This window comes from Gymnogyps californianus, chromosome 1 (assembly GCF_018139145.2).
Source record: "Gymnogyps californianus isolate 813 chromosome 1, ASM1813914v2, whole genome shotgun sequence".
Lineage (NCBI taxonomy): Eukaryota > Metazoa > Chordata > Aves > Accipitriformes > Cathartidae > Gymnogyps > Gymnogyps californianus.
Window position 1 is genome coordinate 205,856,924 of NC_059471.1, and position 14,185 is coordinate 205,871,108.

The following is a 14,185-nucleotide window of genomic DNA, read 5'->3' on the forward strand; positions in this document are numbered from 1 at the left end:
CTGATAATACTGCTTGCAAGAACAGAGGAGAAACTTCTCTGGCCTGGCCAGATTCCAGCACAGGCAAGCCAAAAAGTCTGTTTTCTCAAACAAACTGTTCTTCAATTAGTATTACTTCATTCACTAAAATCAGTAAGACTGAAATCACTCTGCAGTGCTGCCAATAGAGTTCTTGGGTTCTAGCAGTGATGTGGGCTGCAGCTGCCAGACACAAACGTGCCCTGCACTCCTCAACAGAGACAAGTAGTTGCCTGTCCCGAAGGCAGAGTTCCTGCAGCTCTGCACAAAGCCTAGGTGCATGGCAAGTCTCTGTGTAGACCTAATAATGATAATGTCTGACTGATTACTGTATGTAGCCTCATCTTGGGCATAAGAATTTAATGGCAAAATAGCCACTGGAGCAATGGTAGTTACCTCTTTATGACATGCAATGATAAGAATCTATGTCTACACACTTGTATTTCTTTTTGCTAAAAGGTCTTCTAAAGGGACCTATTTCTCCAGTGTGCAAACTAACTCCTAATGTCAACAAGAGTTAGGCACACACATCCCTCAGAGAAGTGTCCCCATAAGTTTTAATAGAAGCACTGTTCAAATTTAATACAGACCATGTAAGCCTACATTAGAAAACAGTTTCACCAATAATAAAGGTACTTTTGAAACAAAATGCTTGCTAATAGTCATTAAAAACCTTCTATGCAATATATGTAAAAAAGATTTATCTAATGCTTTGCAAAATTGTCCACAAATGTACCACACAGTGTACAAACATTAATAAGAAAGAAGCAGCAAAACAATAACACTATCACTTTGAAATGCAATGCAATTAATACTACTTCCATTAATACAGTGTAATAGCTACTAACTATTATTGATGTCTATTTTTTCAGGAATCCATATTCATTAAGGAGGTCTATGGTTTCTTTTTCTTTTATTCAGAAATATGGAAGCAATTGCACACTGTTTCACTGCTAATCAGAGCTATACAAGAAAAGATATGAAAGTCTCATTAGTGTGAATTTTAGGATAAGTGGTCTCCTGCCACGACTCCCTCTGTTCAAATTTGTCATTCCCTGTGCTACTGGGAGGTTATAATTTCTCTTACTAACAAGATTTAGATTGAATCCCTTCATAAACTAGGTTATATACATAACTTATTTTTTAGTTTACCTGCTATAACATGTAAAATATTTATTAAAATAGATTTTATACCAGATGATTACAACAAGATGCTTAAAAAATATTTCAAGTTAATCCAAAGTATAAAAAAGTCTCAAGGTGTAGGACAAAAAGGACATAAATAATTTGAAGGTTACTAGGTGAGTACATATCTCCCAGCTAAAAATATGATACTCTGTAAGGTGAGACATGCCTTGTAAAAATGAATCTGGAAAGCAGTGTTTCCAGGAGTTATGGTAATATAACTGCAGTATTTCTTGCATGGTAACAGTATTTTCTAAAAATCTTTCAGAGATTTTATTTCTGGAATTAATATAGGAAAGACAACTGTCCCTCTCACAGGGCTGTTATGAAACCATCTTGCACAAAACATTGATATCTATGTAGGGAAGGTAGGAAGGGACAAGTGGCCAAGGCTGGGGGTGGGGAAAAGGGCAACATGACATCTAACAGCAAAGTCAATGAAGTGGACAACGTAGCATGACTCACAATATTTTTGATCATTAAATATTTCTGGCATTACTAGCTAAGAACAGCAACAAAAATGAGCCAAAAAATGAAACAACTCAAAAGCTAGCATGAGAAGGATACATTTACAGAGAACTCATGCTGAGGAAACTGTTGAATTTATGATGCCATATAAAAGCTCATAATTTTGAGATGGAAAGGAAAAAGGTCAGCTATGAACCTTTGTTTTCCATTGGTTTTAAAGCAGACAGACCCAGGAACAACAGAGCACTTCACAGAGGGATGGCAAAGCAAAATGGTGTGGTAAATTGGAACGAGAAAATTGAAAGAGGATGTTTTAGCAGCATGTTGGACAGAAGAAGGTTATGTCATTGACTTCTAGGTATCAATGGTTAGCATGGTTCACTTCAAATGGGTCAGTGGTTCACTGCTATGTTCACATGCACATTCCCTTTCTGGGATCATATGTCCCTTCAACTCACAAACAAGAAATATATGTGCCATTTAAGAATACACCAGGGCTAAAAATGCAGATGTTTCCAAATGGATCTAAGTTCCTCTCAACATCTCAAGAAATGGGAGAAAAGCAATCAGGACCAAATGTACAGTTGGAGTAACTCTTTGGAGAGGAGAAAGTATGGCAGGAAGCAGGAGAGCTATCAGACCTTGTATCTCCCAATATCTCTTGTCAGAGACAACAGAAAGGCGCATACCTTCATGAACAAAGTAAGCATGAACAGACTACTATTAATTCAGAGTAGCCATAAGAAGCAATTAAACCTAGACTGGGTTCCTTTAGGAAGCAACTGGAAGGAAAAATTTCACCAATGACTCAGAGAAGTAAAAGAGTAGAGACAGTAGGATGATAGAAAACCTCCATAAGTCCCAAATCAAAAACCCACACCATCCTGTTAGCAATTTCATTTCTTCAAACCCTCAGTACTGTTGACTAGAAAGTCCTGAATTGGGGATGATCAAGCCATGAGATACAGGGTCTCCAGTTTGCACTAGGTACTCTCTTAATATTTTGAATGAAGAACTGCAGAAGCAGAGTCAAAGCCCTAGAGACCTCAGTGGTGGGCTGAGGTTGTGGAACCAGGAGGTGAGAACTGCCTGGGCCAGACTAGTGTTAGCAGGGTGATGGTGCTGCCTGTAGCTTTATCTTGTGCAGCTTTCCAAAGAGAGAGGACAACTTGGAGAAAAAGAAGTATCAGCATTCCTGACTAGAGGAATTGAAAGACATCTTATAGGAAGCCTGGACAAAAAAAAAAAATTCATCTCTTTGGCAGAGAGGTAAATCTGAGATCAGTCCATGGAAAGGGCACCAACAATGTAGTATTCCTTCCATTGAAGTCTGCCTATTTTGAGGGGCTAGGCTTATCCACTAGAATATGCAGAGATGTTTTTTGTGAAACTTCTGGCTGTTTTGGAAATTGCTGATGCTTTGTGTGATGTACTGGTATCTGTTAGCAGTCTGAAGGAGTTACAAACTGCTACTGCGGTTTATACAAAATCTGAGAAAGATACTTGGCCATCCTTTTATTCTCATAGTTTACACACACGTAGTTAAATTCTCTCTCCTCATCTTGACTGTTTATGCATTGTGTGCGGCCCATGCTATCTCCCATATCGTGTCAGGGTGAAACTGGCTGCTGGCTTATTCCAGTCCCATGCCAGGAGTGGGCTAACAATTAACCAGTATGGACAGTGTGTCAGTTCTCTGGCTCCGTTTTGTACTAACAGTCTCAGTTGCTCAGAGCCTGTTTGGATTCCACCATTATAAAATAGCCATCTGATGTAGGAACTTTGTCAGGCTCCCACTTTTTGCATTTAGTTTAAATGTTTCACTCACAGTACTTGTTTAGGAGTTGCCATAGCTTCATGAATCAGTCCTGGGTTGTCTTCAGATTTCCTTAACAACAGTATTTCAGACATAGTCTTGATGGATCTACATTTGAATGCGTCAGTTCTTTTTTAGACAGGAACACTTCTGGGGCTGGGCTGCTGTCTATACGTTCATATATTTCAAAAGTACTTTCCAAAAGAGATGGCATATGTCAGGTACTTGGATAGCTCATTTAGTAGAACACGCCAAAACTAATTTTTGATGTCCTAATTAGTGCTTAATTTTGCTTTACATAATTTTGGTACATACTGCTTCAACCACTTAGTGCTGTTTTTCAGTAGTTCTGGACTAATGCAGAATTTCTGCTCTATCCACATTCAGAAAGACTGATTTTTGAGAGCTCTTCCACACTGTTTCAGCAGCCTATACTCAATGCAGACTGCTGCAGAAACTGAGGATGAAGTGTGAAGGCTGAAGCAAAGCTGGAAAGGGCTAAAGCTGTTTAGGTAACAAATACTTTCATATCTTCTTCTTCCCTTCTTTTTTTCTATTCATGTTTCCTTTTTTTTTAGGCAACACTTTTCCACCATTTTTTCCTTTCATTTTATTTTTTTTCAGTACGAACACTTCTATCAGCTTATAGTAATCAATGGACACTATATGGCTGGTCAGCAAAAACAGATGCAAAGAAACGGAACTAAGCAGCGCATCTGTGTTTAGCAAAGAACCTGACTAATAAACAGAAAGAAGATTGTAAGATCTCCAGCCATAGAGTATCATAGTTGTCATCTAAACAAGTGCTGCTTATTATTTTCTTAGATATACAATGATATTATTTCCATGACTTTTTTTTTTTTAACAAGCAGATAAATTACTACTTCTGCTTTAGAAATTTTAAAATGAGTACACTACAAATTCAGTGGGACTTCCTCCAGCTGGATTGTACCCCATGACAAGTCTCTGGTGTTGGTTCAGACAATTTTCTTTAGTGGCCTCTTTAAATGTGCGTACTGCTATTCCCTCCATCTTTTTGAAACTTGCAGACCTTTCCTCCCTCTGCATACTCTGGGTGTCGACCTCCTAAGCTTGAGGGATAATGGCTTTTTATATGCTGTAGCATGCATACTATATGCATATGAGAGAGCATTTCTTCCTGTATAAGATGCTTTTTCCCTATAGTGAAAATATATCTCAGCCAATGTCCATCTGGTTCTTGTCTGCAATGTAGATAAGATTGCTGGATGAGAGAGAGAAATTAAGTCACTTACAAAAATGGATTTGCCACAGTGAACTATGCAGTCAGGCCATATTCATATCAGAGACAGAATACATTACAAGGCAACACACAACCTTATGCAAAACACAGCCTTCCTCTTCCACAGGTAGGAATAGTACTTTGGTCTTAATCTTAAAAATGAGATGCTAAAGACAGGATGCATAGGGTAATGATGGAAAAGAATGGTATTATTCAAGTGTCATTATACATTAGAGATAATAAAATAAAAATTGGATCCATGAGTAACAAGAAAGTATGCCTTGCTTCACCGGTGTCACAGACTAAATATTTTAGAATCATAGCAGGTTTCTCTAAGTACTAGAATTTTGTTTTGTATTCAGATTATCTCACATGACCAAATCTTATAATCTGTTTCTTATTCATAATATGTGGAATAGACATGTACATCTGAACCAGTCATCCTCAATGCCCTTTATAGTCAGTCAAGCAGAATATATACTTTTAGGGTACACCTGACTTACTTGAAACATCTATTTGGGAATGACATGAATTGCACGCTAGAAAGGCCTATTTCTGTCCAGGGACTATAAAAGGAGGCATGATGACTAGCATAGATATAATTACCTGCATTATAGATGTATATTTGGTCACATGGATTCCCTTTTCCTATGAATTTATGAAAAAAACCCAGGTTGTCTCCTTAAAACAGTTCTCATATTTCTGTTAAGCTATGATTTAGCCATCTCTCAGGTAGAGTAGGTTTGTCTCATACACTGCATTTTTTCACTTCTTTTGAATCACTCAAACAAACGAGCCTTTTCTTTAAATTCAGAGTCTAACAACCCTGCATTAAGGTATATTCCTTATTTCTGATGTACAGAAATTTCTAATAGTAAACTTTCATTTGTTCTGTATCATCCAATTAAGTTTAATCACTCTTGTAGTACTTTCAAACAGTTGCTTTAGTCTTAGTCAATGTTTTACCATGAACAAAACATGCTTTCTTGCTCTTCTCTGCGTTCTCTAAAGCAACCAACCACCCCTTGCCCCAGCAGCAGAGAGTTAAGACTCAGGAACAGGTTACTGCATTTAGACCTAGCATTTTGTGTCAGCTGAGCTAGGGTAACTATCTGCACCTCAGTGTCTGGCCTGACAAAAGACAAGATGGTGTAAATTCATACTGCTTTTATTGAGGGTTGAGCTCACTGCAGCATCTCCTATCTGCCTCAGCGATGTGTAGAAAATAGCCACAGCGATGTGTAGAAAATAACCACAGCTCAGTTAACGTACCAGAAATTGCTAAACTATCATGTTGATCAACTTGTTTTGATCATGAATCGATGCTCTGAGAAGAAATTCTCTTGAGAGAGAGGAATTATCCTCATGGACTTGAGTATGTTGCTACTTCAGGGTTTTTTTGCTACTGTCCTGCACTGATTGCTGAAATATCTGTTTTGCTGGCTATTATTACTCAGGCTTGTTCAGCATACTGGATTTCACACTCCACTTCTCTCTGAAGATTGGCGTTCTGAATTGTTTTCCTCTAGAGGGTGATTAGCTTGCATTTTTCAAAATATAATCCCATCTTTTGGGGTTACATTAACCCTTCTAATCCCCTTTATACTCTTTTTTTGCTGTGCAATTGTCCCTAATTTGTCAGCATCTTCAGAAAAAAATGTTGCTTACTCCACTGTTCCAGATTCTTAATTGATGTTAAATAAAACCAGATTTAATACCAACTAATATACCACCTCTGCAACAATTAACTTTCTCCAAGTTCATATACAATAGTGACACCAATTGGCCTTTACTTATCACTCTTAATTTGGTTTCATTCCAAAGAAATGTCAGATTCTGTCTCATAAACCATTCTTTTAAATATAGATATGAAAAATACTTTATTGACTATGTGAATCTACAGATATTTAAATCACCTTATGTATATTATTTCTGCAATGTGATAAAATATTACTATATTCCTTGTTCTGAGGATTTGTAGGTTTTCTAATGACAAACATTTGGCATACGCAAACACTAAAGCTTCACTTCCCAACCTCTACGCTTCAGAAGGAAAGTAATTAGTATTTTTGTATAGAATCCTTTTTTTTTTCTTTTGAAGCACAGAGTAACATACATTCAGCGACATATGAATGCCTTTAGAGGAACAACGATCTTTAATTAATGAAATTCAATCATTATTCACTTCAGGTAATTATAAATCATGATGGATGCTCATCTCAAACCATCGAAGAAAATTTGTTTGGCCAAAATATTAAAAGCTATGAAATTACTTATCACTGTCAAAGTATTAAGACTTTTCTGTTGTTATTGCTTCCTTACAGATAAGTCTTGACTCCCCCCTTCCAGTGGTGTATATTTAAGCTTACTGTGCCAGGCTGGTCAGAAAACCTAAGTCGCTAGAAGCTATCTTTTTGAAACAGAAAAATATACCTTGGATCTTTGTTGTCAAGAAAGAAACAAAACAACTGTTGTACAATACTTTTACAATGAAGGAAAAGGAGGCAAAATGGCTTATCAAAACCAGTAACCTTGTAATGGGCTAATAGATTGCTCTGATTTTGATCTACCTTAATGAGTCAATATATACAACTATATCTAAAGCTTGCAGCACTGCTTTGGGACTATAAGAGTTTGCTGCAGACACCATACAAATTATTATGGGGTGAAAGTTCTGGAACTGCTCTAGTTTTACCCTTATACAGAGGTGGGACCATTGACACTCAAAACACAAGAAGGAACGTACAACAAACTGTTAGATTTTGCCTAGGATACTTAATTGCAGACACACTTTTCCAGAACCAATGGTGTTACCTCCCGCAACATGGAAATTAATTTCCAATCTAGCACACAAGGATGTTCTGAGTATGTCTTACGGTTTAGAACCTTTTACACACATTTTCGTAATTGTACAGACTTTCCAAACTTACCTCCTCTATGGATAATCAAAGAAGTTTCACTTCCAACAGGACATTCTTTAAGTATATCCACTACTTCTGCATGGCTCAGGTTCTGTACATTCTGCTGGTTGATCTCAACAATGAGGTCACCTTCACACAAACCAGGACATCCCTGAATGTCTAGAATTTGCTTCACCCTCTGTCCTGTAGGACTGTCTGCTATAGTGAAGCCAAAGCCCTGGGCCCCTTTCACAATGGTTAAGGTCATGAGTTCAGCTTGGGTGGCCCCAGAAGAAGCCATTGATACATTATCATCATGGGCAGGTGGTGGGAATGTGCTATCAAGCTGACTATCTGCTGGAATGGAGTGCAAGGAGTGTGGTGGTCGATCTGTTACGTCTGGAACAGACTGAGAAGTCCTAGAAATGTATTCCAAATAAGTTTCATAGTTATGTCTTCCATTTACCACTACCGGAGGCCTCTCCATTACTGCAAGGGGTGGCACCATGCTGTTGGCAGGATCTTCAGGATCAAAGGGCAAAGGGTATCCACGACATAGCACCAAGTTGACACTCTGACCAATAGGAACAGACTGGAAGAGTTTGACTACATCTGCGTGAGTATGTCCAAGGACACAAACTTCATTAATATAGACAATGACATCACCTAGAAAGAGAAGAAAGAATAGTGACAACATGAGACAACTTCAGTTACGGTATATGCAGTGCAATTTCCTTTTTTTATGACATACAACTCTCCTAAAAAATAAAATACTTTACATCAACATACTGACTCAAATAGTGGAGACAAAAAAGTAAAGTTTGTCCGCCAGCAAACATACAAATAGACAATGGCAGTACTATTTCTTTTCTGTGGAAGCTCACAGCTGGAAAATTAAGGTGGATCCAGACATACACCTTTTCTTAACATTTCTTCCTTGTTTTTTTGATTCCTTTCAGTGTAGTCCACAGATTTCTTTTTTATAAGATGCAATGGAATTTTATTTGGAGGGTTGGTTGCCAAGAAATACAATTGTTTGGTGAAGAGTAAAAGGAAAAAAAAAGGAAACAGTAAGCACTCGTGGACTTAAGACTCAATGAATAGGTATGCAAGACTATGCATGCACGTGCATAAGGAAATACTTTTTGCATTGATCATGATATTGACAGTTTCCTATTAAGTGTCATTACTTGCCATCAGACATCCAGGACTACTACAGTCATTTCCTATTCTAGGCATGAACTAAACTGTATCTTGCATATTGTAGAGATGTTTAAGTGGCATTTTGTTGTAGCTATGATGGTTCAAGGACAATGACAGGACAAATTTTGTAGGTAGGTATAATAGCTTTTTATTAGAAAAATCTAGGCAAATGTCTGAAAATCAGTTTAATACTTCCAGCTAAACCAGCTGATCAAATAAAAATAAAGATACTACTTTCACCTCCAAGTCTTATCTCAGGTATAGTACAGAGGTACCAGTCAGAGCATATATGAAAACAGAATACTTTAAGTCAACAGGCTATTTATGGGTCTCCATATTGCTCATGCACCAACCAGCCTCTGTTAGTGAAAAGTTCAGAAATAAGTTCCTTCTTGTTGTTATAATAGATCTCTATATTTATAGCCATAAATAATTTTTTTATGGTACTGCTAAGGTGCATATTAAAATAAAAATGAGTAATCGGTACAAATGATATTCAGAATAGTTTGATGACCCACAGTCAGTTTCCACTTTAATAAAACATTTTGCATATTTATAACAAGGAGGATGTTTGGTTAGAGAACTCCACAAGTTAAAGTATTTTTCTAAGTGAAGATTGTCTTATCCTACCATTAATTAGGAACAAGAAATCATTTATACAGACAACACTGTGAGGTGTCCACAAGGTACACAGTTCAAAAATTGACCTATCATAACGCAATGGTTTTTAATGGTATTTGAAAATTCAGCAATAAAATGAGAAGGATTTAGGGAGGATGAGGTACTTTATGTGGAATTGCTTCAAGTGTAGTTATGAAATTATGTCTTTCAACTACTTCAATCAAAAGATCTAATCACGAAAACTGAGGAAAAAAGAGCATCATCAAGATGCCAGTGCAAGGGCTGTTTTTATGTGACAACGAAATGGTCAATTCCCACACGATCAGCCTGTCTAACAGCCTGACAGTAATTAATTGCGTATGTGCAAATTGTGATTCAGAGAAAGATTTCTTCAGATGGTGTCTAGGGAAAAAATGCTAAGAGAGTTTGTTTAAATGTCTGTGAATATTATTCACAGAAACCTTAGGAGCTGCAAATACTGTCTTAAATGTGCATCATAAATAGATTTCAAACTATAAGCAAAAGCAGTAAGGTCACTTCATAGGCAGTGCTGAAAGAACTTCAATGCTTCTGTCTCAAGCAGCTGAGAGTAAAACAGTTTTCAAAAGCCGAGATTTAAAAGAGAGAAAGAATGTACTGTACTAAATTATTGTAGCAATGGCTGCAATTCATTGTGATTTGCTCATGCCCTGGTATAGAAAGATCTTACCTGCATTCTCATCCCTGGCTTCCGCATTAGCAGTGAGGCTGACATTGCTCATAATAGGACTGGTACTGTTGAACTGAGACCTCTTCAATGCATGCTCCTGTTTCAGTAGCTTATGCCTTAATAGTACCCTTGCAACTTTTTAATCCATGCAGTCTTTATTTCCCTGAGTGCTGGTAATGCAGATATGTGGTGGGAGGAGACCAATCTGTTTGTTCATCCTCTCTTGCAATACTTAAGAAGGGTGCAAAAGGAATAATGCATTTATACTGTTGGACGAGTAAATCATTGTCTCTTTTCACCCCTTCACTTTATGCATTTGTACAGGATTAGCTACGATATAAAACTTAAACCAATATGGTTTTCATAAATCAGAATATCAGATAAACTAGTTGACATTACTTAGGTTTCCAGTGAAAAGAAATTAGCTTCTGCACAAGGAGTGCAGTCAGGAAATATATAGGCCAAGTAGCCCCTTTCTCCAGTCACTAAACAGGCAAAACAGCATTAGAAGGTCTTGGATAAGAACTCCTTTTTCAAACAACGACCCTGCATTATCCCTCACAAGACAGCAGAAAATTCTTCAGCGTTTCCTGATTCAACATTTTTAAAGGTCTTTGTGGTTTCTGAGGTGTAACATGAATAGCATGTCTAGGCACGCTCTGAAGTTGTAACTCACTCACAGGTGAACCGTTTGGGACCCATAATGCTGTACTGTCATATGGAGAACATATGGCTGAAGGTTAAGAAGAATGGGGAAAAAGGCATGAGTTACTAAGTTCAACTCAAAGAAACAGCTACAGTGGTGTTAAACTGGGAAGAAACAGAGTTTCAGATCATGAGACATGAAGGAGGAATAAAAGGGGTTAATTTCAGAAATCCTTCAAATAAATCTCTGGACTGTCGGAGTTTCTCCAAATCTAACTCATTTTCCAGGCTGAGAGCTCCTCTTTGCTGACACAGAGAGAAGTACCCAGCATTTGGTAGGAAGAGAGAGATAAGTTAAGAGCATTACAGAGCCAGTGCCATGCTAATGCAAAGTTCAAAACCTCTCTACTTTAGGAAAACTCCCTGAAAGTTTCTTGTAGCATCTTTTATGCCTGTTCTCTCCTGCTGCTTCTAATAATAATGGGTGCATATGGACAAACATAATAGCGATCCCCTTTATAATTCCTGCCTGATTTTCTGAGCAAGCCATAGTCTGCCTCCAGAAATCACAGTTTCACAGTGAGTGGGTATCTTTGAAGTTATGCAGAACATTTATATTAAGCATCAAAGTTTGCTTGGCTTTTAGAACTAAACCTACTAAAATGACTGGAGCTTGCTTACAGAACCACAGAATGATTGAGGTTGGAAGGGACCTCTGGAGGTCATCTTGTCCAATCCCCTTGCTCAAGCATGGTCACCTAGAACCTGTTGCCCAGGATCATGTCCAGGTCACTTTTGAGTATCTCCAAGGATGGGGACTCCACAACCTCTCTGGGCAACCTGTGCCAGTGCTCAGTCACCGTCACAGTAAGAAGGTGTTTCCTGATGTTCAGATGGCACCTCTTGTGTTTCAGGTTGTGCCCATTGACTCTGATCCTATCAGTGGGCACCACTGGAAAGACCCTGGCTCCATCTTCTTTGCACCCTTCTTTCAGGTATTTACATACATTGGTAAGATCCCCCTGAGCCTTCTCTTCTCCAGGCTGAACATCTCTGTAGTTCAATGTCCTCACTATCGGGTGCTCTCCCCAATTTTGTCTTCCTCACTAACCTGTACAAACTCTACACACACCCTACCAACCCTGTCTTACTTGAGACTGTTCAGGGGTGAGGGAGACCAGGAGGGCTGTCTATGGAGAAGGCACCGGAATGAGACTCTCTAGATGAAGTGGCAGGTTTGATAGATACTCAGTAGAGCAGACAATAAATATCCTGTCCTACATCTCAAACATCTACACCGTCACAAGAACAGATTCTGCTGTCCGGCAGCCAACGTCCAAATTCAGCATTGAGTCAAAGAATGTTAGAGAACACTGATAGCAACCAAATTTGTCAAACTGCCTTACAATTACCTCTGCTTTACTTCAGGCTTTTGCATTTAACTGACAAATTTAGGAACATAGGTCTGGAGGGGACTTCCTGGATGGCTGAACCTAGTCCCCTGTTGTCACATACAACACAGTAAGTTACACTTGATGAAATTTGATGTCTTCTTCACAGAAATATCCACGAAGCCCCAGAATATTTCTCTTCTTTAACTAGCTTGTTTTGCTTATTAAAGTTTGCTGATTACTTATTTTGTCATGTAATGTTAATGGACTCAAAGCCTGGATGCTTGGTTAAAGGTTACATTTTGTTATCTACACATTTCAAAGCAAAAACTAGATCTAAACTATCATTATCTTTTGTTGGTTTAGTGACTGGTGAAGAAATTTGTGAGCTTCAACATCCTCTAATGACAGATTCTTACTTACATTCCTCTCTACAATAATGTTGCAGAGTTAAATCTGACACCCTTGGGATTTTCCACAAGCATTAACTCTGCAAAAATACTTTTTTCATGCTTGAAGTGCTTGATCCAAACAGAATCTGTTTTATTGACATAACTCATTTCATTACAAATTATCCTAATTTTTCATGTAATGCTACCAGCTCTATTTCCCTCCTTTCTGAAGAACCTATATTATTCAGTGACTCCAGTTATTGTTTCTGCTATGTTTTTATTACCCCTAGAATGTCTGTATACACATCTTGCACTAGTAGGTAAAGTTCCTCCGTTTTCTTACGCATGTTCCCACCATTTGTATACAAACTCTTTGCTTATTTCTTATTATTATTGTTTCTTGTGCACTCGGTTTCCTGGCTGGAATTTTTCATGGTACCTCAGTGAACTGAATTGCCTACTGGACTGCCTTTCTTCTTATTATTTAGAGTTCTTTCAACTTCGAAGTCTGAACGCAGCGGAAAAAATGCAGATTAGATCTTTGTTGTTAATTTACTGTCACATTCAAAGTTTAGTAGAAATGTCTCCATTGTTTCTGATGGGTTTTGGATCAAGCTCTTACATGTGCTTAAAATATGACAGAACGCAGTGATTTGGTGGGGGGCAGAGACAGCTCTGCTACCCCCCTGCAGCCAACACAAGCCAACAGCAGTGGAGCTAAAACCAGCCCGTGGTTGGGCAAGGCAGCACAAGAAGCACCAGCTCTGCAAGACTCAGGCTGCATTTTTTTTTCCCTGCATTTATAGCCCAGGTAAACTCTACTAACTTCTCCAGCATTACTTTTTCCCACTTGCATTTCTCAACCATAGACGCTGAATTCTGCATATGCATGCTTTGGGTGAGCTTCAGAACTAGCGATACATGATTACTTTATTGTTGAAGCTTTCCCTTCACCTGCCCACCCACACTATCTACTGTCACTACCAGCTACTTCTGTCACTTCTCAGCAGTAACCTTGTCTTCTCTTTCTGCAAAGTACTGCAAGATTGATGGCACTGCAGCCTATTAATAATAAATTCAGAGGTGTTAGTATGTTTCCAGTACTGAGATATGAAACATGGGGGTAATTTTAATAACAATGGCATGTAATTGATGGTCATAAGAGGTGAAGATTCCTTAGAAATGAGCCATTTTTACATGTGCACATACAGTTACTAGTAGCAGTACAGAGATCTAGTGCATAAGGGATCATTCAGTAAAACAGTAGCAGCCAAATTATATTCTGAAACTTTGAATCTCGACTTCCTTCCACTTGCCACAGGTGTTAATCCAGTGTGTGAATAAATAATTTTTGTTATGAATGGTAGAGGCATTTTCTTGGAGGTAAAAGATTTCAAAAGGTTCTGCATAAACAGAAAATCTCTGTTTTCTTGTACTGTGGCCTGCCACAGAACCTTGTAAAACCAATTTAGCTCTAGCTGTTAATATCTGCATGGCATAACTTTTACAGACAAAAGATAAAACCTAGGATCCTGCAGTTCATGGCAGCCTGATTTATCTTTTTTTGAAAAATTTG

General features: G+C 38.1%; 1 protein-coding gene across 2 annotated transcripts in view; it reads right to left on the reverse strand.

Annotated features, from left to right (window-relative positions):
• The window catches only part of MAGI2 (membrane associated guanylate kinase, WW and PDZ domain containing 2), a 775,461-nt gene that overhangs the window by 117,205 nt on the left and 644,071 nt on the right, over nucleotides 1–14,185 (reverse strand). For both annotated transcript variants that reach the window (XM_050892165.1, XM_050892157.1), the window contains exon 10: nucleotides 7,679–8,314. In XM_050892165.1, coding sequence (XP_050748122.1) covers nucleotides 7,679–8,314 — 636 coding nt within the window. The remainder of the gene's footprint in view (nucleotides 1–7,678; nucleotides 8,315–14,185) is intronic.